Source organism: Phyllopteryx taeniolatus, chromosome 4, assembly GCF_024500385.1.
Source record: "Phyllopteryx taeniolatus isolate TA_2022b chromosome 4, UOR_Ptae_1.2, whole genome shotgun sequence".
NCBI classification, from domain to species: Eukaryota; Metazoa; Chordata; class Actinopteri; order Syngnathiformes; family Syngnathidae; genus Phyllopteryx; species Phyllopteryx taeniolatus.
In genome coordinates, this window is record NC_084505.1 from 28053530 (window position 1) to 28081190 (window position 27661).

At 42.2% G+C, this 27661-nt stretch overlaps 1 protein-coding gene across 1 annotated transcript in view; it reads right to left on the reverse strand.

The window, feature by feature from the left end:
• The window catches only part of zcchc7 (zinc finger, CCHC domain containing 7), a 45534-nt gene extending 18252 nt beyond the window's left edge, over positions 1 to 27282 (reverse strand). The window contains exons 1-3 of the mRNA XM_061771261.1: positions 27132 to 27282; positions 25463 to 26044; positions 24128 to 24323 (exon numbers count right to left, since the gene is read on the reverse strand). Coding sequence (XP_061627245.1) covers positions 24128 to 24323; positions 25463 to 25969 — 703 coding nt within the window. The 5' untranslated portion in view covers positions 25970 to 26044; positions 27132 to 27282. The remainder of the gene's footprint in view (positions 1 to 24127; positions 24324 to 25462; positions 26045 to 27131) is intronic.
• Positions 27283 to 27661: the final 379 nt, after the last annotated feature.

Below are 27661 nucleotides of genomic sequence, written 5' to 3' on the forward strand. Positions count from 1 at the left end.
ACTAGATGGCAGAAGGTACATCATTTGTGTCGACTTTTTTTTTTTTTTTTTTTTTAACTATAGTTTGTCAAAATGAACAGATAATCTACATCATAACAATAATTGTTCTGAGATTGGGCCTTCAAAAGAAAACAAAAAACAGGGAATCAGTATCCTATTCAACAAGGTCCGCGACTGATCTCCGTCTTCTTTCCAAGACACCAGTCTTCAGCTGTAGTTGTGCTGCCAATTGTTCCATTCAGTATATTTGTCCGATTTTTATTTATTTTTTTTATCCATTGTGCAACTGTTGGTGGTTCAGGTTTCAACAGCAAATTATCTTTTTTGTTTTGCTAATATGCCTCTAAGATCAGTCCAAAAACTTTGGATAATGGGGCAGTCCCGAAATACTGTCTGTGGGTTTGAGCATCCGCAACTCGTGCGTCCACCTTTTACTGAAATTTTTGTTTGGTGATGTGCCTTGAGATTTTTTACAAAGTAAAACATGTGTCCTGGCTCAATAAAGTTTGGGAAACATTGCTCTCTCCTATAAGGCATGAATCCCAGTTTCACAAACCGCTTAATTTCAAAGAATATCGTAAAATGTTTCATGCTGAAGAATTCTTGTTGAGATCTTGCATCAATAGTTGTTTGCTTCATTATTCAAGCAAAGAAGCTCAAAAGATAAGGAATTGTAGGACAAGTGCAAATCCTTGACTGAAACACTAATCACAAGGAGGGAAACCTCGAGCCGAGCCCTTATGGAAAATGCCTCTGTTATATCTTTAGTTTAAACAGCTTGAATGGGTCCAGAGAGTTTTTCTACAATCCCCTTTTAGGTGGCTTTTTACACATATTGATTCTGTTTGTACCATCCGCATGCATCTCACTGAACTTGGTTTTGGTCAGTTTAGCACAGAGAAATGAACTGGGAAGCTCCGCAGTGCTCGCTCGCCTACTGCGAACGGGTTGGGGGGCCTCCGTGTGATGTGTGCGTGCATAGTTGCCATTAAACAACTGCTATTGAGTCAATGAGCAGTTTGTAAGAAGATAAAGGTTAAAGGTGTGTGCGTGGATGAAGAGGTAGGTGTGTGTGTGTGTGTGTGTGTGTGTGCGTGCACGTGTGTCAGCGTTGGGGACTCAACGAAAGTCCTTCCAAAAGCGTCTCCCAGGGGGACTCCACAAATAAAGAGCAGGAAGCTTTCCCTTAATCTAAGGGGCTCCCATCTCAGCAACACACACGGATAAAGGGTGAAGCTCTTTGTCACGGCCGAGGAATCAAACGTGGCTGGGGGGAGAGAGGATTGGCGAAGAGAAAAGGTGTGTGGGGGTGGTGGTCTTTAAGCTAAGGGAAAAATATGCTAATCAACTCTGAGGCCCTGTTCAAACCCAGAATGATGCTCGCTGCTCGCTACATGCTAACCCAACACGTGAAGGAGCTGAAGAGGCAGATGGCGGCAGCTTCACTTGGCGGCTAAGCAGGCTCGAGAGACGCCGCCGCCATGTTGGCTGCATCTGACGAACCCTTCAGCCAGCCCGCAAGTCGGAACGGACGGCGCGGGCTAAAAGATAACTCCCCCTTCCGACAAAAGACAGCGATGATGTGTTAAGAGTGAGTTTTCCTTTCCTACGCGAGCTGAAGCTTGCGCCGCTGCCGGAGTTCACAAATGGAGGACCAAGTAATTTGGTGTCTTTTATCAGTGTAGAAATTCTTGGGAGAAAGGTTGCAAGAAATTGTCAGCCCCAATGGAGCGAAGATGGCTACGAGCCTAACTTCCACCTCCTCCTCTGCAATGCCTCATGATACATTTGTCACTTGAGACTTCTGGTTTGAGGGACGAGATTCTTGATTGTCGGCGGACACATCATTAGCAACGCGTGCGGCGTGCTGTGGCGCTCATCTCGAGTACCCCCCACTTGCATAAGAGCAGTAAGGACACAAGACGCTTTTATTTCCATGTGTGTACCTGGCTTTTGGATAAAAGCGGTCTCGAACTCGTCTGGAGAAAATCTCAAGTCGCTCCAAACGGATTTGACTTATAAGGGACCACGCTCCCGTGAGCCCGTCAGTGCGCTGTCAAGGGACGTTCAAAACAATGGCGTGGAGGGATTGTAGGGGGGCCACACAGGAACAGAGGGAGGGAAGATCAAGAAAGAGAAGGCGACAGATGCTACCTGTCTCTCTCTTAGGTACTCTGATTACTCTGAGATGGAGAGGCGAGGGGGGGTAGGCTGTGTGCGAGTGTGTGTGTATGTGTGTGTGCGCGCGCGCTGCCACTGACTGCAGAACGGAAGTGTATGTGTGGCTAATGAACCATGAACTCTCCTGGGGTGACGCGCATACACACACTCTAACGCACACGGCCGGGGCCATCCTCGCGGGAAGCGGCCCCCGCACAGCGGTTTCAAACAGATAACCGAAGGAGAAGATAAATAATGACAAGACACATAGCCACCCTTCAAAACGTTCTCATTTAATAAGCAATCCCAACTATTCTAAGTGGCGGACGAAAGCCTTGAGGTGGTGCGCCTTTTTTATTATTCCCCCTTCCCTGTCCAGACACTTAAACAGGAACCCCAAACCAGCCAGCCCATTGTACCAAACTGTTGACTGGGCCCATTAACACACCGAGCAGGGCGCGCGCGCGCACACACACACACACAAACACACACACACACAACACCGGAATGAAAGAGGGGCCCCTCAAATGGAGGTTATGTTTGATACTGAAGCGACAGGGTCGGATTAGCGACACTATACATGACAATGGCGAGGGGTGGGAGGAGTGTGGAGGTTGTGAAAAGTGTTTCCTTTGTGACATCACCCTTGCCCCGCCACGCTGCCCGCTGCAAGGTTAAACAAGACGAAAGGTTGGCCAACGTGCGTGCGCACAGCTTTCACGCATTCTTCTTGTGGGCCTGAAAAGTCTGGCTGGCCAAGGATGTAAAAATACAATCACAAAGGGATAGGAGAACAAGTGAACTGAGAAAGTACGTGAGGAGGCAATGCACGGACATGGAAACATGCCGACAGGAAGAAAGGTAAAGGGGTCACCAAATTAAGAAAAATAGTTCAACAACATCCAAAGAACACGAAGTGTGTGGGCAGCTAACAGATGAATAGCGGTAAAGCAGATGATAGATTTTAGCATCAGATTTACGTTGTGTTCATTTCTTGCTCTTTCCATCGGAAGTCAAGCTCTCGAGCTCTCTGCTGGGATGATTTCGGGGACATTGCACATTGGGCTGCGCTGCACGGCATTCTAGTTCTCAGTGAGAGCCTGGTTTTGCACAAAAAGCAATACACTTGCATCTTTTTAAAAAGCTACATTTTATTGTATTACAGTGGGGCCTCTAAGGTCTAATAAAACCCGTTCTGCAGGTTTCTAACTTTTGTGAACTAATCCGCAATAGTTTTTTTTTTTTTTTTGCTTCAAAAGGCAAATTCAATCTTTGAATTTTAGGTACAGCTGCACTTAATTTCAGGAAAAAAGTCCCCCGGTTTCAACTTTTCTTCATTCAAAATGAAATAAGAGGTCTATAGAAACATTTTGTCTGTCAATTAAAGATGCAACCAAAATGATTGAGAAATCCTTCATCCTGCAAAATGGTAACGACTTAAACGCCCTGCCGAAAGAGAAATCTTAGAATTGTCTTGACTCCGTCCCCCAGGCCCGCCTTATGGTGGCCCTGGTGAAACCGCTAAAGTATGTGCCCCAGAGGAAAACACATTTTCCCCCCCCAAAAAAGAAAAAAGAAAATCCCTCTACAGCTGCGCTTCGAACCGTCGCGTGAGATACCAGAAAACGGGCAAGTACTCGGCATACGGAGCTGACATGAGCTCAGTTCAGTTCGCTTTGTACTGAGCGTGTTAGCAACTTTTCACCCGAAAGGAGGAGCCTCAACAACGGCCGTCAAAAGATGACCATTAGAAGAGAAGAATATACGTCGTTTTTTTTAGTTTTTTTAAACACACAGAGGCTCCAAAGATAACATTCGATATTTAGGTTTCGTTCGTGTCCGAAAACACCAGCCATACAGAAAACAACAATCATTTAACCAAACCGCACTCATGCTCGTTAGCCTTAGCATACACAGGAAGTCCGCTATCCTGTTTTGTCACGTGAGGGCCCAAATTTTGCAGATTGTAATCTCGTGATCACAGCACGCATGATGACACTTGTGAGTTAGATTCTGCAACAGATTTACATTATTTCCCAAGCCTCAAAATGTGAGGTTTGCATACATTCCGTAACAGACAGTTTTCGACCTTCGAGGTTCTACCGTACAAGCAGGTGCCATAACCCTGGTTGAGTCTCTTTCACTTTTCATCTGATTATCCACCTCAGCCCACCCCGCTCTCCTATTCATGACACGCTGACTGTTCACCCCCTGCCAGTCCATGCCACCCCCCACCCGTCCCCATTTACACACCATGCTGGCAGCCAGGGCAGGGCAGGTGGCCAAAGCTGTCAGTCAAAGCCCCGTGGCCACGTGGCAACACCATAGACACCAATTACCACGCAGCAGGGGCGCGGTCTGGCAACCGCATGGCAACCGCATGGCCCAATCAGGGAGCTCATCAACAGGGACCAGAGAAGGCCAAGAAAACTGTGCTGGCACGTTAGTGTGCGTGGGCGTGTATACGGCAGGACCAAGTTATCCAAAAGCAGCCTGCGTGTCCGACGACAGGTAATCATTGTGTCGTTTTAATATCCGTTCCCTGACGGCAACGTGAATTTTTCTTTCAAAAGGCAACATTTATCTCCATCTATTGGACGATATCAACCACACAGATGTGACTCTTGACAGCTTTTCACAAATCAAGCATGAGTGCTTCAAAAAAAAATAAAAAAAAGGAACAGAACCCTGAATGACTCATGCCTAAAACATTGAATAAGAAATGGTGCCGGTTTAAAATGCCGCCCCCAAAAAACTCAAATTCATAGGATGGGAAGAGTTTCATTTGCATATATCCTGTATATGGATTTATAAGTCAGTTCCAGAAAGGAAGTATGACTTCACCAGAAGAATCTAAATGCTGATCCATTTGGCTTTTTGCAACACAATACTGACAATTGTTTATGACGACAGATGGACGAAAAGGGCTGGGAATGCAAGTGGGCATAACTTTTGTTAAGAAAAAAATAGAGGCTTTAACTATTTTAGTTCAAAATAAGCTATTTTACATGTACGCGCAGGATTAAAAAGCTATTACTGTCACTAAAGTGCCACAAACGTTTCTTTAAACTTCACTTTTCAAAGCAAAAGGCGGTCAAGTTAACAAGCGTGTGCATTTTACAACTGAAGATATATACAGTACATCTACCGGTACATGGCAGAAAATATCATTTTCAACTGCAGCAAAGAACACAAATACTGCGGCACACAATGTCTGTAAGGGGTAAATAGATTTTAATAAAACCAGTGAGTTGCAACCTCAATTTCATTTTGATGAATTTCCTCCTGCGGGAGCGAGCCAGGCGGAGGGCGAGAGGGTGGAAAGCAGCGCAAGCGGGTGTGGGAAGTGGGAGTAATGGGGGGGGGGCTGGAAGGCACAGAGAATTTTCATGATTGTTATTTTTGTTATTATACAGAGCAAGTAGGTGGGGGGGAGATAAACGCCGGTGGTTAATCAGAGGCATTTTGTGGAGCGCTCCATGATGGGCGCCGGTTGGGGACGTCGAGGGGTTATTTTCCAAGGATCTTTGGCCCCGGTAATTAAGCTCCATTCACTGGGCCCTGTTCCCCAAATTAAAAAAAAATGTCATTAAGTGGAATTTACCATAATGCCTTTTTATCTGCAAGCGGTACAATGTGTGTGTGGGTGGGTGTGTGTGTGTGTGTGGAGGGGGAACAGAGGAAGAACCAATAACGGTCACGCACAAATACGCATCGTACACGTACACACACACACATTCAAAAGAGATGGGGCAAATTGAAAAACTGAAATAATCCAGGACGGCAGCATACATTTGTGTGCGCAAACAGAACACAAACACACGTAGATAGACACGCACACGCACGCATGCACGCACTCACACCGAGCTCCCATTTAGTCCTCCAAATCCACCGCCTCTGGGATAATTAAATAATGGTGCTTAAAAGTTTTAATTTACCCAGCACACGCACATATACACACGCACCGGGAAGTCCGGTGAGATAGCCCTTGATGGAGGAAGGAGCAGAAAGCTGCATCTCCTTAGACTTTCTAAAACAATACAATTATTAGGCTTTAATTAGAGCGGCCCCTCTGCAGAGATGGGGGCAGCAGAACAAAAGAGGATTAGAAGAGGGGCTGCTAATACAGTCTTTTAATGCTTCATTCAAATACAGTACATGAATGCCTCCAGCTGTTCTTTTCCACAAGCAACGTAGTGCTTTTGTTAGTTGCGTCATCTAGAGATCTGTATCTTCAGACTGTGCCAGTGCAACCCTAACCGACTGGTCTTGGGTCTTCAGGCTTGGAATACAAGAATACCAAAAACGGCATTTGGAAAGCAGCTTGGTGTTTGGTGCCCTTCCTAAATTCACCTTTAGAAATGATGCCATCTCTCAGGCTACGTTGACAGTGCACGGGCATGATGCCCAATTCGGATTTTTTGTTAAATCCGATCTGTAGTCGTTAACATTACAAAAACAAATGCGGCTTCTACTGTGGATGGAACGCGTCCGTGACATCACACGCATGCGCACAAATCAGGACGTCGCATTGCGCACGCGCACAAACACGAGTCGCTGTGTTGACGGAAGTAAATATGGCCCCTTGCGGAGGTCTCGTCGTGACGCAATTTCAAGGACTTTGTGCAACCGAAGCCAATATTTTTTTGTATTTATCAGTTGTGAAGCATCTTCTTGTCATCACTGACTGTTTTCTGCTGCTTCGTCCGCCATTGCTGTTTTGCGGTGCGTCTCTTTTGTTGATCAATTGTGCATCAGATACATATTTTATTTATACTCCCGTATGAAAGAGGCCTTGGTCAGATATGAAAAAAAAAATAAAATAAATAAATAAATAAAAATCAGAATTTTACTGTTCAAATTGACAAAAAATAAATAAATAAAAATAATAATAATAATAATAATAAAAATCTGATACATGTCATACTGGGCAAAAAAAATAAAAAATAAAATAAAAATCTGAATTGACCTGGAGTGTGAACATAAACGTAGCTCTAACTTTGGGTGAACAGTTTCGGGAAGGAGGTCAGAAGAAGAATGTGGGCAAAACGCAGAGGTTATGCATGTTCGAAACTTGAAAGGGGCAAGATGGACGGAGAACGTTAAAGGTCCCATATTTTGGCTATTTTCGACCTCTATAAAGTGACTCTTGAACGTGGACTTAGTATCAAAGTGTCAATTTCATTTCAAACCACACCTTGGTTTTTTCATACGCGTGTTAAGAAAAGGCCCCTCTGGCAGCTACTTCTGTTTGACCCAGTTTTGCATCCACTTTGTCCAGATTTGGCTACGACGTACCCCTTTCCTCTGATTGGTTGCCTCCGTGTAGAAGATCCACTTCAGATTACACGCGTTTGTTATTTCGACAGCATTGGCTCGGGAGCTGAGAGGTAGGCAGAGATCTTCGCTAATGACGTAGATAAGCTCAAGAATTTCCACTGAGCTGATTTCAGGCTTCTCAGCTGAAAAATGTTTGGAATTTAAGAATTCGTGGACCATTTTAATTCATATTTAACATTTACTGGGGCAACATAGAGACTATTACATCCCAAATACTAGAAAAAGTTGGTTTGGTAAAATCCGGGACTTTTAAGGGCGTATGTGCAGATCTAATTCTTATCCTACGCAAATACTAGTAATTAGCTTTTATCTTTATCAATCACTTAATTAAACTATTTGTACAGCACTATTCATACATAAAATGAAACCCAAAGTACATGAATTAAAATCAACGCCTCACAGCACTTCATTTGGCAACAAGGACACAGACAGACACGCACACACACACACACACACACAGAGATTATCCATCCATCCCTTTTCTTTACCGCTTATCCACACTCGGGTCGCGGGCTGCAGGAACCTATCCCAGCTTTCTTCGGGCGGGAGGCGGGGTAGACCCTGAACCGGTCGCCAGCCAATCGCAGGGCACATAGAAACAAACAACCATTCGCACTCACATTCACACCTACGGGCAAATTTAGAGTCTTCAATCAACCTACCACATACAGATTAAAAACTCGTAAAGACCTAAGACATACACATTCACACACAAATACCGTAATTTCTCGTGTATTATGCGCAATTTCCCCCCCCCAAAAAAATTGTCAAAAGTCAATAGTGCGCATTATACATAGGTATAGGGGCAAATGAGAAAATGTTCACATTTTATAAATCTATGCCGCAATCTAGTAGTTATAAAAAAGCTGTACATGTTAATTCCAAAATGCCACCGCCACCTAGAATTTATGAAAAACATGTACACTTTCATTCTCATATGCCACCACCATCTAGTGGTTATAAAAAAGGTGTAGCCTACACTTTCATTCCAATATGACAAAGGTACGTATGACTGCATATATGTACAGTTGTGGTGATAAGTTTACATACCCTGGAAGAATTTGTGAAATATATATATATATATATATATATATATATATATTTTTTTTTTTTTTTTTTTTTTCTTTCTTTAATATGACTGATGACTGAACAACAACCATAATTAATTTCTGATGGTTATGTTTTTTTTTATGATAATGCTTTTCTGAAATGCTTGACCGTTTAATTTGAATCCCATTAAAATAAAATGAAATGTGGTTCGCCTGGCCCTTCATGTTTTCTTTAAAGAATTGTACCCATCTTACAAATTATGCCTGGGTAATCAAACATATGAGCACATCTGTGTGTTTTCTCATTTACTAAATAAAACTAGGGATGTGAATTTCAAAATAAGAGCAAGTAAATTAAAAAAAAGTATTACATGTACAAATAAAGTGCTTAACTTCAGAATTATTCTTTACAAAAAACTAACAAAATACAGATAATAGTTCATGTTTTAATCATATGGGTATAAGCAAAATCATGCATTGTAAAAATGCATTATACATGGGTAGAAGGGTTTTCCAGAATTTTGAGGCCAACTTTAGGGGTGCGTATTATACATGGGTGCGCATTATACACGAGAAATTACGGTACTACTTAAAAACACATTTGTGAAAATCCAGTATTAACGATTCCATCCATCCATTTTCTGAGCCGCTTCTCCTCACTAGGGTCGCGGGCGTGCTGGAGCCTATCCCAGCTGTCATCGGGCAGGAGGCGGGGTACACCCTGAACTGGTTGCCAGCCAATCGCAGGGCACATAGAAACTAACAACCATTCGCACTCACAGTCATGCCTACGGGCAATTTAGAGTCTCCAATTAATGCATGTTTTTGGGATGTGGGAGGAAACCGGAGTGCCCGGAGAAAACCCACGCAGGCACGGGGAGAACATGCAAACTCCACACAGGCGGGGACGGGGATTGACCCCGCACCTCAGAACTGTGAGGCTGACGCTCTAACCAGTCGGCCACCGTGCCAATAACGATTCCATCCATGATTTTATCATCTGCAGCTTTCAAATGTGTATGATTTCCTCTCACAGTCAGCTAGTTAAACTGAGAACCAAAAAATAAATAAATTGAGAACCAAAAAAATACCTAGCAATTGAGAGTTAAAAAGCTTGTGCAGGTGACTTACAATGAGAGTCAAACAACAAGCTCCTGTCAAATCAGGAAATGTGTGTTTATATCATCAAGAGCAGGCGAGCAAGGGAGGCTGTCAGGAAAGGGGGGGTCTTACTTTACTCTCGTTTAATTTGTTCCTCTCCGCTCAATCCATCCTCTTCCTCTTCTGACAGATCATAAAAAAGAAGAAGCCTTCTTGATGAGCCCATTTGAATTTGGATTGAATAATACAACGATAGGGTCTCCCGCATAATGCTCATTCCGAGTGTGAGAACTTCATGTGTGCGTGCAGTTATTTCAGTGGTGCTGATTGTGGCAAACACGCCGGGGCTGACATCATGCAAGAACATTGAGAGCAATTTAAAACCTTTAAAATGATTGGTGGGAATTCCGACACAATTGTTCCCAAAGGATAGGAAATAATGATAATACAAATAATCTGTTTCAGGGCCTAACTGATACCATTATAAACCCTTAGTTAACTGTCCCGGCCATGTTTGAAGTAACATTTTTTTTTTAACCATAAAAATGAGTTGACCACAAGATTAGGAAAAAAATATATAATAATTCTACATCTAGACTCAACTTTACAAAGTTGTAATGAGTCACGTGGTAGATGAGCCTCACGCATCTCATTTTTTAACATCAACTGAAACGAATGTAAAATCAGAAAACCACTGTTAGGACTAAAACATACAAACAAAACACAGGTTGGTGTTGGTGGGTACCAGTTGCAGACAAATAAACCCCAGTGGATAAAAACAACATTCTGTATTTGCTGGCAGTAATTCGCCATGCCACTCCCATATTTATCTATGCAATCTTCAAGATCAGTACCCAAGCTCCCCTTCCTTCCGTCCTTCCTTCCTTCTTGCTTCTGTGATCCCTTCATCCCTCTTCGACCAAGCATGTTCACTCCCGTCACGTTCACTCGGTAGCTGCTGAAATCTCCTCCCCTGTGGGACAGGCTCAATTGAAGCGGCGTTTATATGAACAACAGGGCCTTTGCTTGATTATAACTTGGAGTTTATGCCTAATATGCCTGCCTGCTAATGCCACCGGGCTCAACGTGCCGCATTTTCACATATGTCATTAAAGAGACCTAATATTGAGAGCGACACTGGTGAGAAAGATACTTGACAATACAACTACATCTACATTTTTTTTTTTTTATATCTTGTTGATTTTATCTAGAATTCTTCCAAGGATTTTGCCTTACAATAAAGAAATAAATATTTTTTAATGGGCTAAATGTTATCACCCATCATTTTATAATTGATTTCTTTCGTTTGCATGTCAAAAGCTGAAATGACACATACAGATTTGATGCCTTTGGTAGCAATTTACATTGAAAATCGAAATTACATTTAACATTACACTTAAGGTTCTTATCGAGGACCCAAACGCACTAAAATACAATACTATAAAATATATGATAGTAAATCAAAATGTATGGTTTACAATAACCACAAAAAAGCCTTTTGCCAAGATAATCTTGCTTGACGAATAAAATGTCAAGACAGTGTTTTACTCTGACAATTTGCAACCTGATAAAAACTGACCCACGACTGATTGTGGGTCCTGAACACAAGATTGGAAAATCCCACTTGATGATATTCAACAAATTACCCTCGCACACTATTTCAGATTAGCGAGTAATGATAAATAAATACCCGGTCGGTCATGCCCATCAACACATATGTTGGGCTTTATAATAGATGTATTATACACATGTACTGTATGTAGAATACAGGACCACTATTTGGATCAGCGCTGGGGGAAAAACAAACAAACAAACACACACACCAAAAAATAAAAATAAAAATAAAAAAATCACCTCATTCAACCCCAAAAATTGGTGGATGCAAAAATGTCTGCCTCAAAGTAATACAAATTATGAATGAAAGCATATTTGCGGCGCCCGGAAACATGTTTAGTTACTGTACGTGTTTTTGCACGGGCTTTTGTTGCAGACCCTCGCAACGTCATAACCTCAACAACATGGCCGCCACGTAGGCACGACAGTCGAACGGCTACCGGGCGCTGGCGTATCTAGTCTTCGCATCTATGGTTGGGAACTTGGGACCACTGCTAGAATACAGTGCTGTAGACAGAGGACACCCAAGTTTTTGGAATCCCTTTAAACCGAAAAAGGACAAAAATCGAATGGGTGCAATTTAATAAAACCAGTGAGTTGCAACCTCAATTTCATTTTGATGAATTTCCTCCTCCGGAGGTGGCTTAACTCGCCAGCTTGGGATAGCACATTCACACGCGGGCTGGGCAGGCTTCATGGTGCCCTAAGGTAACGTGTTGGGTTTTTTTTTTGTTTTTTTTTTTACTTTTTAGCAAATGTAATATACACTACAATCACTAGTTATAACTTAGAATGTTCTATAGCCCTACTATCGCTAGTTAGAACGTCCTGTTGTCTCGTCTTCGCCTGCAGACAATGACGCATATAACATGCAAGATATGTACAGATAATAAGTAATAAGACTTCAATTCATTTACTTCAACTCACATTCTGCACAATGCATTTATATTATACACAAAGGTTAGAAGTCCATCCTTCATAAGTGATTTTTTTTGGGGGGGGGGAATTACTTGGTTCGTCGACACAATATTTATAGGATAATTGATTCTAAAAAGAGGCGATAGTGACAGCCCTAACTTGGTTAGTTACAGTACATACAGTAACAGAATATATTGTATATGTTGTTAACATTGTATATATCGTTAACATGATATTAGAAGATAAAAACTATTTACAGACCAAGGGGGGGGGGGGGGGGGGGGGGGGGGGGGGGGGGGACTGGAGTTTTTACTTCCTCCTCCTCTTTTTGAACATTAAACTGTGCCGAATGATGTAATTCATCGGCGCTTTTCAACAACGTTTCAAATTATTTCTTATATTTTTGGTTTTATGTTCAAACGAATCAATCAATCAACCATCGTCCATTTCTATTCTGTCCAGCGCGCTGGCCTTCTTTTGTCTGACGCCCCTGCGCCTTTCGTCTCCTGGTCTTCTGACACAAAGGGCGCACAATCAAAAGGAGAGAAACAGGCCCGAGACACTCCAACCCAATTACTATTGATCAATCTGCACTAAGAGGACAGAAAATCCAGTCACATGACAAATGTTGTCCATCCAGACAGTCTTGGTGGATCCAAATGTGTTTCTTTGTTCACACTTGACTTAACAGTGACCACACAAGACAATTGCTGGACTCCATCATTTTGCCACTTGCCACTAGGCAAGAATGTACTAGAAAATTACTAAACTGGCGGTGTGTGGATGAAAACATTTTGTTTGGTGTTGCTGCCAGCCCAGAGAGGCTGACATAATTTGAACGTGGCCGCTATTAGGGTCACATTCTGCTATACAACCGCAGTTCGGCTTACAGACTCACCACAAACAGACCGGAGAGCCACAAAGATATTAAGGTGGAGAGACAGGATAAATACTGCAAACCAAAGCTATAATGTGCCAGTAAGAATTTGTAGTTGTAAATGTATATTACAAAAACCAAGTCAAGAAGTTGCGATGCACTACCGTCTTCCAACCCCTGAAAACACATTTGCAGAAAGCCACATGAATGATATTTTTCATCCTCCAAAAAGTATTGTTATTGTTATACCTCTTTTGTTGTTAATGTATAAGTTACAAATTATTTATTTGCCATTTATGTTAATTTTCCAAAATAGTCAATGCAATTCACAGTGAATGAAATGTTTTGATCATCAACAATTAACTTCTATAATAATATTTTTTTTTGTACAAAACTACCATGAACACAACTATTTTTATTTTTTTTTAAATCAAATGAAAAATTACTCAAAATACAGTGTTCCACAATATGGTGTTTCCATTCAAATACATCTTTAGCGATATCACCTCAACACCCCTGTCATCCATTTAGAGCCATCCAACTTAGAATTTTAATTATAAGTTCATGGATAGATTCTGCCTAGATCTGAGGATACAAGAATTTCATCACATTTTTGCAGTTTGGAGGCACAGTATACCAATGCGCAGCGATCTTCCTTTATGCTCCACAGGTTCTCAATAGGGTTGATGTCAGGGAATGGTGGTGGCCAAAACCATTACTTTTTCTCCCTTTATACTCACAGCAGCTCAAGCTTCAATTATATTTTTTGCATCGTGGAATGGTGCCTTGTCTTGCATGAGAGTTATTTTATTTTAAGGAAAGAAACTTAGAAATGCCACATATTTTGCAGTGGTCATTTTGACACCTTCAGACAACCGAAAGGGGCCTACCATCTCACTCTCTATGATTCCAGCCCAAAACAGCATTCCACCACTTCCATGTTCCATGTCATTGACAGCCAAAAATCAAGTGGGAAATCTTGGTGTGATTATCGACTCAGACCTGAATCCATCTTAAAGCTGTGACTATGTCTTCTTATTACCACCAGAAGAACCTTAGCGAACAATCATTTTCGAGGATTGTAGACATAAAAACAAAGAAAAGGAACAGAGTGTTGTGAAAATGATGCAAGAGTGGCACTTTCCACGTTGAAAGGCAACAGCAAAATTCCCATTCATTTACAGTAATTTTTTAGAGAATTTAATTAGGGTTTTTTTTGTGTCTGAAAATTCATATTTTGTTGGTTTTGTTCTTTGAACACTGATTTTGTGTGAAAATGATGTATGGTTCATTTTGTGGACAAATAAAAATATATATCTGCTTTGTATTTGAAATAAACCCCATTTTATTTTTCCAATTACGAAGGGTTCTGTGAATGCGCGTATGAAACTTACGGTAGGTTAGGAACTACTGGTGGAAAGCCTAACTGTGCTTTCAATTGAAGATGCCTCACCAAAATCTAAAGTGTGCAAAACCATGCATATACACATCACAGTGTCTCGTTCAAGCGCAATCTTCTGTGTGTGTGTGTTTGTCGAACAGTATGTTCAGAAATATCAATGACTAAACTCCCCAACAAGCAGGTAACTATCCCCTTGGCTTTGATTTTATCAACTATAATTAATTTTCTTTCCCTTGCGCCGACTTGGGCTTTATCAACCGCTGGCCGCCACAATCTCAGCATTTTATTTAACCATAATCCCTGGGATAAAGAGGCAGGCTCTGTGTTTTAATGCACTGGCGTGCGCACATGCAGTAGAGCGTGCACGAGTAAAGACTTGAATTCGAAAGACACAAAGCTTTTGAAGAATTGTGCCGCTGGGGCTACACAGACACTCCAACATGAAATGTGGCTTTCTAGTTTTGACATTCTTGACTTTCCTCAAACCATCCATCCCTTATTTGGAAGGATGAGACAAAACTATCTATTGGACATGTCACATCAGCTGTACATTTAACAACAACAAGAAAAACACTATGGCAATACATGAAGAAGACTCAATTATATTTATGGCTGCTCTACTACATCCATTTCAGGGTGTCTTGAATCTGTACAGGGTACAACGAAATCTCAAAACTATCAATGCATTCCGGAGCGAAATGTGCTGGCCAATGTCAGAAAGCTTGTCTTCAGGAGCGGGGCATGGGTCCTCCAACAATTTAAGACCCCAAAACAAAAAACAAAAACAAGAACTGCTAAAAACCCACAGTGGACTATTCTGCAGTGGCCTTCCATGAGTGTTGCTCTGAATCCAATGTAATTATGGAAGGAGCTGAAATGCAGTCTGGAGAAGGCAGACTTCAAACCTCAGACTGCTGAAGCAGTTCTGGGTTAAATTACGCCTCGCCAGGTGGGCAAGCCGCACTGAGAGTTACAGAAATTATAACTGTTTGCCTCAAAACATTCTGCAAACAATATAGTACCCACAGTTTTGTCTGAGACACTTTCATTTCTTTTTAACATTGCTTGCATGCCTGTTTTTCATTAGCCAATTTTCAGTATTTTTAAGTTATTACTGATTTGGTCAGTTTTAGGGTACCAAGCATGTTGTACATCAATTGTAAAAGCAGAGCGTCATCTTCATCGTGCGGCGCTCAATTAGCTTGACTAAAGGCATCTGGACTCAGCATCTGCAAGCATTCACAGTGGCCGATACCAAAGTCAACTACAGCTCAGAAACAAGTCCTCTCAACCGAGCGGCCAAGACGGACGTGGAAATACCGCATTGCAATTAAAGCGAGTGCCAGTTAAGCCAGACCGGGCCCAGCTGCTCTGTGCCTGACGAGGGCCTTAATTAAGAGGCACCAGGAGAAGTCTCGGATTGGCCGACGAGCACACGGCGAAGAGTCTCAGGAGAGGTTGCTGCTACACGGTGTGTGTGTGTGTGTGTTAAGATTATTGGCAGCAGTGTCACCCACCGACACACACACGGGACCATGGTAAAAATATATATATTTCAACATTTATAAAAAAAAAACAACAACAACAATCCAATGCAGAAGAAAGTCCAATAGTGTGCTTGTGTGTGTCTGAACTTCTGATTACAACAAAACACTCCCCCTTTGCTGGTGCTGGTGGTCACACAAAATGAAGAAAATCGCGTTAAGGGATCCGTGACTGCTTTGCTCAGCGGCCAGCCCACAACTCAAATTCCTGTTCCTCATTTGAAACATGCATTAATATTAATACATAACCCTGTAAAGCCCCTCGACTTTGGTGCCACAACCCCGCCCCTAAAATATAACAACACCTAGGGCTACTAGTTAATAAAGCCCTCTTGACGACCCCTGCTGGCCCCACAAGACACACAATAAGGGGAAAGTTCTCCGGCCAAAATGAAAGAAGAGAAATTAATACAGTCTCTTGGGACACCCTCCTCAGTCCTAACGTCCCACTGCACCCACAAACATACACACACAATAATTACATTTCCGATCACATGATTGCTTAATTATAATGATTGTTATTAGATAATTCGCAATTGACATTTCCACTTTTAATCAAAGTGAGCCAAAAAGGTCAGAAAATGTTATGTATAAGGCAGCAAACAGCGACAACAAATATACCGTACGCATCATGAATCACTGCATCACAGATTCATATGATATATTACCTATACAATTTCAAATATTTCTTTTAAATAGACTTTTTTTAAATATATTGTGTACATCTAAAGTACATTTACACTAAAATGTATAGTAAGTCATTCTTAATAGATTATTTTTTTTTGTTACTTAAAATGTGGGATTAAGGCGTTAAGGTTTTTAACTTCCATTTAATCTTTTGTGTTTCTGCGTGGGTGTTCAAGTGTGTGTATTATCCGTTAGCTTTGGGGCATAATATCCGCTGAGGATCTGCTTAAAAGAGATCTCAGTGGGATATAATTTAGTTCAGTAAAAGGTTACAAAACAGGCAGAAAAACTAAACTACAATTGGGATCCACAAGTCCCTAACGCATTACCGCTTCCTCCAGGCTACAGTAATAGCAACCAAATCTTTTTCGTAAAATAAAAAAAAATAAAAACGCACAGTGCCTTTGACTTGTTTAACTGTGCCTCACTAAAAATAATTGAGCATTTTAGACTGTATAAGGAACTCGTGACAGTGAAAGTTTGTTACAGTTGATGAGGGCACGCTTATTGGGCTCACGTCAGGCGTGCTAAGGGGGACGCCGACTCACATTGCTATTGCTACAATATTTGCTCATGAACAAATAAGTTGATGTTCCAAATAAACAATTTGCATTCGACACAACATGCATTAGAAGACGTTTCAAGACAGCTGGGCAGCGCTGAAATACTTTCATCTAGATTAAGATGCTGCTCTTTATAGTAAAGAACAAAAAGCCACATAAATACAAATGAGCACCTGCAACCACAGCTGCAGATGTTTCTGGTTATTTTTAAGTTCCCATGCAAGAAAAAAAAAAAAACGGACATTTTCATAGATTTGATAAATATTTATTTTAAACAGGACGGTTTACGCCATCTAAATGTCAATTAATAGCAGCAACAAATTTTGTAACAACTAATAGCGGGAATAATACATGCATTGAAAAAGAGTGCGAAGAGATGGGTAAAATGATGAATAAGAGGAAAAAATCTATTACTTTTGTGTGCATTTCTACAAGATTATAGTAAATATCGTTTCATTCACTAAGAGCTTTAACGACAGTACTGATAAATCTGAAAAATGTGAGGGAAAAAAACGATTCTAATGTGACTGGGATATGTACGACAACAAATTGCTACGTCACTTCAATTGCAGAAACGATTTGTACGCAAAGACGCAAAAGCATATTTGGCATTATGCTTGACTTGACAGCACGAGCTTCACACACGGAAGCAAATCTCAGACTGGAGACAAAACGGATCTTTGCAAAAAAATTGCCATTCCCACAAGAAGCAAACAATTACCCTTATTCCTATCAGACTCTACTTTTGGGTCCCGAACAATAAAGGATGACAATACACCCAAAAAACGCATTTCAAAACTGTAATTGTTGTATAGATGTTTTTAATCAATGGGCAAAAACAGCAACAATCTTTGATTGCATAAGAATAGAAAAATACCACAAGCAAGACAATATCTGCTCAATGACTGACACGTATAAAATATTCATAAATCCATTTAACAATAGTGTAAATAATTTGAAGCACGGTGTGCATTCAATACAATTGTTTGATAATAATATAAAGGATAACATCAAAATTCCAAAAGAGCTAAAAACTAGCATTTTTTGGTCTCAGCAGCCATGTTTTGTACTTAATCATCTTTTTAAACTGTAACTACATTTACACACGGGTGTTGGGCGTCCCAGGGGCTCCGAGACGGCGGGTGGCTGGGAGCAATGCGTTTGTCTCAACTTTTGTTCCGTGAAGCACGTGATGATGTTGTTTTTTTTTTTTAAGTACCAAAGGTTTGAGCCATTGGTTTCATAGATTCTTTGATTGAAAAATGTACATTCCTGTAGTGCAACAATTTTCGTAATGTGTGTTTGTATTTAAAAACAACTTACAAATGAGTTGTTACCATTCAAATGTATAAATATGCATTTGCTCACATAAGCTTGATAGATTACTCTCATTTGCATATGCTCTGTAAAAACTGGATAATAAAAATCGAACTGTGGCACAGCATTTTCATGTTGTGTATGTGTGTGTCTGTTCAAATACACTGTGTGGTAGTGTGGGTGTGGCGTTACACCTCGTGTGGCACTGGGCAGCCAAGATAAGCACTGATCCTAGCCATGCCTCCCTTCTGCTCTGCATGCCCACCCACACACACACACACACACACACCTCTTCACAATACCAGTTACGCGTTACTGTAATCTCATTTTAGAATACGAATGTCCAAAATATAATCCCTCACATTCAGAATGGCGGCAGCAAACAGAGCCAGGCCAGTTGTACCCGTTTGTGTCTGTATTTGCACTGCAACCTGGCACGCCCGTTACAACCCAGAAAGTTCCAAACACACAACAAGCCCACTACTGTAGATTGCGGCAAAAGAATAAATGCAAACGCATCTCTGAAGCATTGGCTCAAGTCAAAGATGACAAAACCAAAAATATGCTCCTTTCCCTTCATAGCAGGCGCGCACGCACAATCTAAGCCTGGTACAAAGTTTGGTGAGCACTTACCACGACCGGAGGGGCAAAAGGAGACAAGCGAGTGTGACCACTGAGCGAGAGAGTTTAAGCACTTCTTCAAAGTTTTGCTTCAGCACACTCCCCTCCTTGGCCCCAAATTCATTCAGGGGCATGCACACCTCTTCGGGTACGAGTCAGATTTTGGGGCGGTCCGGTTTTGTTCCCTCTGGGTGCCTTTGGGTGCAGCTGGACCGCGCTCTTCCCACTTTTTCGGGGAGGTGAGGTGAAGTTAAGCCAATGTGATTTGACAGGCATGCAGAGATGACATTTAGGCATACAAACACTATTAGGCACACTGTGCATACCTGTTACACGCGCACACACACACACACACACACACTCACAAACAAAAGACTAGCAAAGAAACAGGTCATAACCAATGTGAGCACAAAAATCGGTTTCTGAAACCTACAACTGCAAACGCTAAGTCAGTAGCAATCGATGAAACAGCTTCTCAGTGACACAATGAAATACACAGCCAGCGCCACGGGTATTTTTGCATCGTTCGCCTCGACGATACATCGCGTGGTCAGCGGCGGTCCTCACGAGACACCAACAGAAAACTATTTCACGTAGCATTTTGGGGGACACCACCAGAAATGCCGCCCCGTGTACCCACACATATTGAACATAGCAGAAAACGCCACTGGATGGGCTTGAAAAAAGAAAAAACATTTATTATTATATTTACTGCCAGCGTTTCTTTTTTTTTTTTACTGAAAATAAACATCCACACCAGAAAAATTCAAAAATCTTTTTTTTTTTTTTAAAAAAAAGAAGACTTACCTTGTTTTTAGACAATTTTCACTTGTTTCAAGCTAATTCTTACTTGAAATAAGTAGACAAAACTTTACCGGGGAGTAAGGTATTTTTTTTATACTCCACTGGCAATCTTTTATTTTTTTTACATGATTCGTCTAATTTTAATTAATTTTGACTAGAAATAAAATATTCTTGGTAAGATTTTGACTTTTTGCAGACGATACTCTTAAAAAACAAAGAAAAGAAAAAAAAAAAAAACATTGTATGAAAACGCCCTATTCATGGAGACATTTCATATTGTATCAGCTGCACTGGGTAAAAAGTATTTGCTATTCAATTAGCTAGTGATAGCTCCTAGTGCCTAATTAGCTTATTAGCTAATAGCTACGCCGTACACACCATTACAAGCGCCTGCCGAGTCAGCGCCGACACATAACATCGAGTACATAACATCAATTCAATTCATAACACCAATTCAAGAGGCATTGAAGCATCGCCGTGTGGTCAAGTGTCAGTTCAAAGATTGTGTCAGGGTTGTAAATCAAGCATTACCTGGTTATTAGCACGAACACAGCTGGAAACCTGTGTAGCGGTTCTGACCGTAGATATGACGACTATACATCAGCGTGCTGTAGCAGCCCGGCTAAGCGACGTGCCTACGTGGCAGCCATGGTGGGAAGGTCGATGTTCCCTTCAAAGGCAATGCATGGACATTGAAATTCAGTCATAACTTGCTCATTTCTCAACAGAATTTTACGAGCTTTACTTTTTTTTGTCAAAGCCAAAGCATGTGCTAACACCACAGAATTTTTTTTCCAAAAAATAAATAAATAAATACAACTTTTTTTTCCAAATTAATTTGAGGACAAATTCATGGGGTGGGCTAAGGCAAGTTTTGGGTGGGCTTGAGCTTGACCCAATAGGACTGGCCTCGCTACTGTTGTACCTTATGTGATAGTCTGTGTTGCTGGTTCAATAAAGTGACTGGAATTGAATTGGCGACTCCGTTCACCCTTGACCACTTGCGACGGCATTACAGTACGAACAATCGGCTTGACACTCGTGGGGTGTTGACGCCTGTGACTTGATGCTGCTGTACTTTAATGGATGAGAGCGGCCGAGATGGTAAAGTAAATGGTTCGTATTGCCAGACTTTGTAGGGATGATAATCATCATGCAAAGTTTAAAGACAGCATTGGTCGTCTAACTGTTGTCGGACTTAAAATAGCCATGTCTACTGCCTAACGAATGAAATCACCTTCCCTCTCGGCAACAATTTATTCTATAGTTTTTTTTTCCGTCTCAGTGCATAGCGTTCTTTTTTCTTTTGAAATAAGCTCAGAGACATGATGGCGAAACATTCGATCAAAAAGCCTACTGGCAAAAAAGACGAGATTAGCGTGAGCTGTGGCGGACAGCAGCTCGTATGTTTGTGACGTTCCTGTGTTGCCGCGAGTTCAATAAAGCGACTGAAAGTCCACTGGCGACTCGGTTCCTCCTTGGCCACTTGCGAGGGCATTACAAAACATTGAAATGTTCCTCTACTTCCAGCTGGGCCTTGGCCAATCGGTGGCCGAGCAGGAAGCATGAGTGGACAGAACAGCGCCTGGTTTCTCTCTTTTTCTTTCTCCGCCCCCTCCAACCCCCAGGTTGCCGGCGGCGACGGCCGCGTGCTCGCCGGCCTACTAGAGTATCGATCTTCTATTCATTTATGCAGTTATAATGTTATATCAAATATATACCTTTTGTGTGGCTAATGAAATCGTAATCATGTTAACATTTACAGCTTCAAGCAAGTAGCTCACAGCCCTTTGCCGTGCGTTGACGCTAATATTAGCAGCTAACTAGTCAAATAATGGAGATGACTCTTTGTCATAAATGGAATCAACCACAATGTACTTCCTTTTTAGATGTGCGTGTATCACTGTTGTGCTGCCATAAAAGCCACGTTCTGTCTTGCAGGTTTTGCATCGCATCTTTGGTCAATATGTCAAACTTTAGCGGTCGTTGCTAATCAGAATCAGAATCATCTTTATTTGCCAAGTATGTCCAAAAAACACACAAGGAATTTGTCTCGGGTAGTTGGAGCTGCTCTAGTACGACAACAGACAGTCAATTGACAGTAATGCTAAAGTTAACGGCTGATAGCTGTGTTTTTTCCAGGCACGTCACCGGATGACCACAAGAAACGCGAGCAAGCGGGAGGAATGGAGAGAAAAACAAAGCTTAACAAAATAAGCAACTACGGCGACTACTAAAATAATTGTCAACGATTCTGATCATTGTGATTAGTCGACTAATCGTGGCAGCCCTAGTTTGCATCTTAAAAGCAAATGCTCTGCATTTCAACTTGTGTTTTTCTACCTTGAAAAGAAGGTGGATTCGCAACAATGCCAACATGTAATCTGATGAATCCATCTTGCCAAGCTTCACATTAATTAGATTGTGGACAGCCACACCAATTTGCAGGCGGCAGACACACTCAGATGCACTACAAGAAACAATGGATATATGGTTTTATCAGAATTGAACATTTCATCATTGAAAGAAAAGCAAACCACATTTTTAAAAAACAGAACCTTCGCTCATGACTTTTCCAGCCGACCTTCGGGGACTTCAGCTCAGTGAGCAGCTCGAGGATTAACACAACAATAAGATGATTATAAAAAGGCCTAAATGTTGTTCAAATATTTTGTTACCCAAAGAAATTGTACTGAAGGAAAATTAGCCTCCTGGATCCGACATTTAATTTCATGATTAATATAGCATATAATGGCAAAAAGAGCAATTCTCCTGTGACAAATGCATCAGCTCAAGACAAATGAGGCTTGTCCATGGAATTTCTTCACTTTCATTTAATTTTTGGGGGGAAAAATACACCACCCCATCTCACTTACTTTAAGACCCCTTTTGAACCGCCACGCCCATGAACCCCCCCCCCCCCCCACCATGTGCAGACACGAGGTCAAACTCCAAAGATCACAGAGACCAGCCAGATGACACGGTGAGAAAAAACGGAGAAAAGGAGGGGGAGACCAGAGCTCTGAAACCCTCCTTTCCCCCAAAAAAGTCTCGGCTACAGGAGCGCGCCCGCCCGCCCGTGCGCCAGCCCACCCGCCTTTACAACGCCTGTGTGCGGAAGTCAGGGAGCACTCTTGCAGAAACATCAGCACGGGGAAATTGAAATGAGCTGCACAAGGGGCGGAGGGAGGGAGAATGGGGGAGACAGAGAGGGAGGACAATAGTGAGGAAATTGGATAAAAGAATGAGATGGAGGCGCCGTAGGTAGGAAGGGGGGGCGGGGTGAAGGGGGCGGGGGTCTTGGAGGGGTTGCTGAGGCTGCAGGTTAAGATAATGTGGAGATCTGAAAAGATTTGTGCCAAACATTTTTATTCATTTTTTGATTACTCCCATCTCTCCCGACTCCCCGTACCTCCTCCTTTGATGCCCTTGTCTCTCCGTTTGTTTGTTTTAGGCATTAGTGTTACGTGTGTGTGTGTGTGTGTGTGTGTGTGTGTGTGTGTGCCACATGCATGCCGATGAGAGGTTGAATATTTTAGAAACACAAATTCGCACAAGCCATACACGTCCATATCAATACATGATACACAAAACAAACATATTTAAAGATGCAACAGAGAGGAGCGCAGCTGACCCGGCAGTGTAGCAAATGCGGAGTGCTTACTAATTTGCAAAGATGCCACGAGCCTATAAGCCAGTATTTTCCAGTGTCACTGTCCTGTATGATGAGCACAGACACAGAACGGGGGCGACGGAGCTGAGCCGGCAATTTTCCACGTTTGAAGGCGGTATCAGAGTCGTACCAGAGGTGGGACGACCGCCACGCGTAAAGAAATTCTGCATTGAAACAGGAGCGTGACATTTAACGCCTGACACTCACCTTTCCCGTCCCGTTGTGTTGAAGTGTCGCTAGATGCATTTTATACGTCGCAGCGGACGGTGGCACTGATGTTGTCAAGCATGATACTAAAATGAATCAATTCATTCATTTCATGCCCACCATTTGTCATGAGTGCTGCAAAAGGTTGTCATATTGTCTCAATGACGCATGTGACCAGAAACGGATCCAAAGCACGGATCCAGAAGAAACCGCCTACATGTAATCACTAATAATACACACACACACACACCTGCATTGCTGTCGGTACCGCCTTCCAGGTTGAGTGAAATGGAATGGTCTCCATCTTGCTTGTCTTGACCCAGGATCATCCAGTTCTCCAGAACATCCGAGTCGGACGAAAGGGATGATTCCCAATCAGATTCTGACTCTGAGCTGCTTGAATCCAAAGTCACAGGAGTAATATCATTCACCTTGTTATGGGGTGCCTAGACAAAAATGAAGACAAAGTTTGTTTGTTTTTTTTGTTTTTTTTAAAAAGAAAAATCTACCTGTTCTATATTTAGCAGAATGAAATCTTAGACTGACAAGCAGTCTAGGTTGAACTCCGCCTCTCGCCAAAATTCAGCTGGGAAAGGCTCCAGCTCAACCACGGCCCCAAAAAAGGACAAGCGCTATAAAATGGATGGATGGATGACATATTACACATACACGAACAGGTCATTACATTAGGTACACCTGCCCAATATACCACTCATAATAGAGTGTAACATGGCTATATTATTAACTCTGCCTCTGTTTTACTGTTATAAAAATGCGCTGCATCATTATTTTATATTTGTTATTCAGCAACAGATATATGAAATCTGCCTCTCAATTCGACACCACTGCAAACTACAATAAGAAACATTGCCGAAATTAATAAATCTGTGACAGTGTCTATCATCAACACTGAGCATTATTAGCTCCACAAATGTATGTTTTTCTTCCACCTGCATTTGTATGTACTGTACTTTCCTCAAATAGTGGGACCTACTCAAACTGACGCCGTTTCAATCGATTAGTGGACTTCACTCTCTTGCTATATCTAATCCAAAAATACTTCACTATATCCAATTGGCCAATTTACAGAGAACTTTCGACTGGCCCGTCTACTGCCATCGGCGGACTATGACGCAGCTTAATGTCCTGCCAACAAAGTGACGCAGTCTTCATACAGCCGCACGTGTCCCAAAGTACGAAAATAAGCTGGTGGTAGGTGAGAGCAGCGGTTCACCATCTTACAACATGAACACAATACACGACCGGCCGGCTCGTTGAAGAGAAGAACATAAACACGGCTCCCACTCATTACAACAACAACATTTGGCATTATAGTGAGTTGTAGCTTTTAATCCTTCTATTCCGGTCCTTGAAACTGCTCCAAGGCGCAAAACAATGTTGGGGATCCCTATACTATGCTGAAAAAATAACAACTTCATAGATTAAGTTCAACTTGACTTTCCTCACAATATAGTCGACCACAAAAAAATCTTGAGTCATTCAAGCCCTCGTGCGTCACCCACTCGGATAACGAAGCGCCACACCCACACGTGTAATGAGCTTTAAAGCGGATGACTTTGTCTACCTTTTGGGGCGGGTTGGACGTCAACACTCGGCGTACAATGCCTCCCTTCGAGGCACAAACCCCTTCTCTGCCATCATCATCATCAGAAGAGGAGGAGGAAGAGCCGTCAGAGACGGTTATAACTTCAGGGCTGGAGTCAATGACGATGACCTCCCCAAATCCCAACGATGGTCTTTGGACTTGGGGGTGACTTTTTTTCTTCTCACTCTTGTTGTTCCATTGCTGCTGCAGCTTGACAGCATTCGACGATCGTGTTCGGTTTTTGGCAGACTCTTCAGATTCGACATTAACGGACGTCTCTGCGGGCTCTTCAGTCACGTGGATCTCCCGACGAGACGGAGCCTCTCCATTTTGCTCCTCCAAATCCCCCTTGTTGGAAGAGTAGTGGAGCTGACTGTAGAGGTGAAACTCCAGCTCACTGGTGGCATCCGAGCCCTCGGATTCCCCCTCGTCTCCCCGGTAGAGATCATCCTCCAACTCCTGCCGGTCCTGATAGCGGCAGTACATCACCACAAAGGACCCGCCGCACACAAGCACTCAGATGAACACATGCAGACATGCGTGCAGCCAAGGCCGCTCACGCTAGGAACACAAAGAGAAAAACAGTGTGATAAATACCATGATTTCAAATCATCTTTGTTTTACGGCATGCCGCACCTTCGTGTTTTGCCTTTGCCATTCAAGTAAACTGTTTTTATGTTTTACTAAAAGCAGCGGTTAACTTGTTTTTCCCACATTTGTCATATTTTCAATGGGGTGGGGGAACACTAATCCAAAATGAGTTTCCACACTTGTAATTTGTTTCAATTTACAAAATAAACTTTTTCAAGTAGCTGAAACAATTGAAGGCAAACTATAGGGCATTACTTTTTGGGCAAAACCTTACAACTTTAATGGGAGAACAAACTGACAAGAAACATTTGGAGAGGACAAGTAATGAAACGGTTCATGTGCTAATTTGACATAGAAGAATACACTTTGATTTCTCACAGTAATTGTTGGTATGGTAATTATTTTGAACGACTATTTCCAGCGCTTGGGAACAAGTGCTGAGAAGCTGACATCAATTACAGGACAAACTTTGGCGTTGGTTCTGAACTCCATGTGGGCTTGTTATTAACCAAGCTGAGAAAGAACACAGTCCAGTAGTGTAGTAGTGTACTTGCCCTCCATTTGAATGAAACGGGGTATTGCAACATCACGTATTGTTAAACAATGTGCGTATGTATAACTAATTGCACATTGTATACACGCACCCATCCTCGAAATTGTTTGATTATGAGTACAAACTAAAAGATTGGCACTCAATGCTGAGGGCGTATGGCAGTAGCTAGGGCTAGCAAAATGCTAACTAGCCGGTAGACGCATTGTGGCGCACGCTGGCTCTCCGCTTGACAACAACTTTAAGTCAAACCAACTTCACACAAACCACAGTGCTGCTTGACTAATAATATATATGATGGATTTGAATTGAAAATGTATATGTATCGACCGATCTGGCTAGCATGTGTCCCTTAAGTTGTGCCCACGTGCTCCATGTAGCATAGCAGGATGTAAACAATAAGCGCATCCGTCACGAAAACACGAAGAGAGGAAATATCAACGTCGGCACACGTCCTGCATCGCGGTGACGTGGCTGAATCTGTATCCGATATATCCGCGACCTTACCTTCAAGCCCCAAAGCGGTGCGTCTGTGCTCATATGTGACAAATGCAAAATTGTCCACTTGCGAAGATGGACTTCCGGGTTTGCTCGCCGGAAAAGAGGTTGGCCAAGCAGAAAGTTGCACTCGCTTCGGCCGGCACTCGACATTGCAGGGAGCGCTGCAAGGTAGCCACAGTTTACTGCATGTACATTTGGACATTTCAAATGTTGTTCTTGCTCGTTGTAGCTCTATATTTGAGGGGGGTGGGGCTGTCGTTCAGTTTCTGAAGTGTCTGGTAGCCGACGAAGTCAACAAACTAAACCATGTGCGATTATACGCCATTTGTTTATGTATTTGATCCTCCTACAGCAAGTATGTCAAACTAAGGCAGGGGGGCCAAATTTGGCCCAGGATGTCATTATATTTGGCCCGCAAGACCATATCAAATGTGTATTAGAGCTGGGCCGCCAGTATATAGCACACGCGCCGCTAATATTCCAAATTCCAGAATGCTTTGCTCGCGTGTCGGCCCATCAGTCCAGACCGGCGAGCG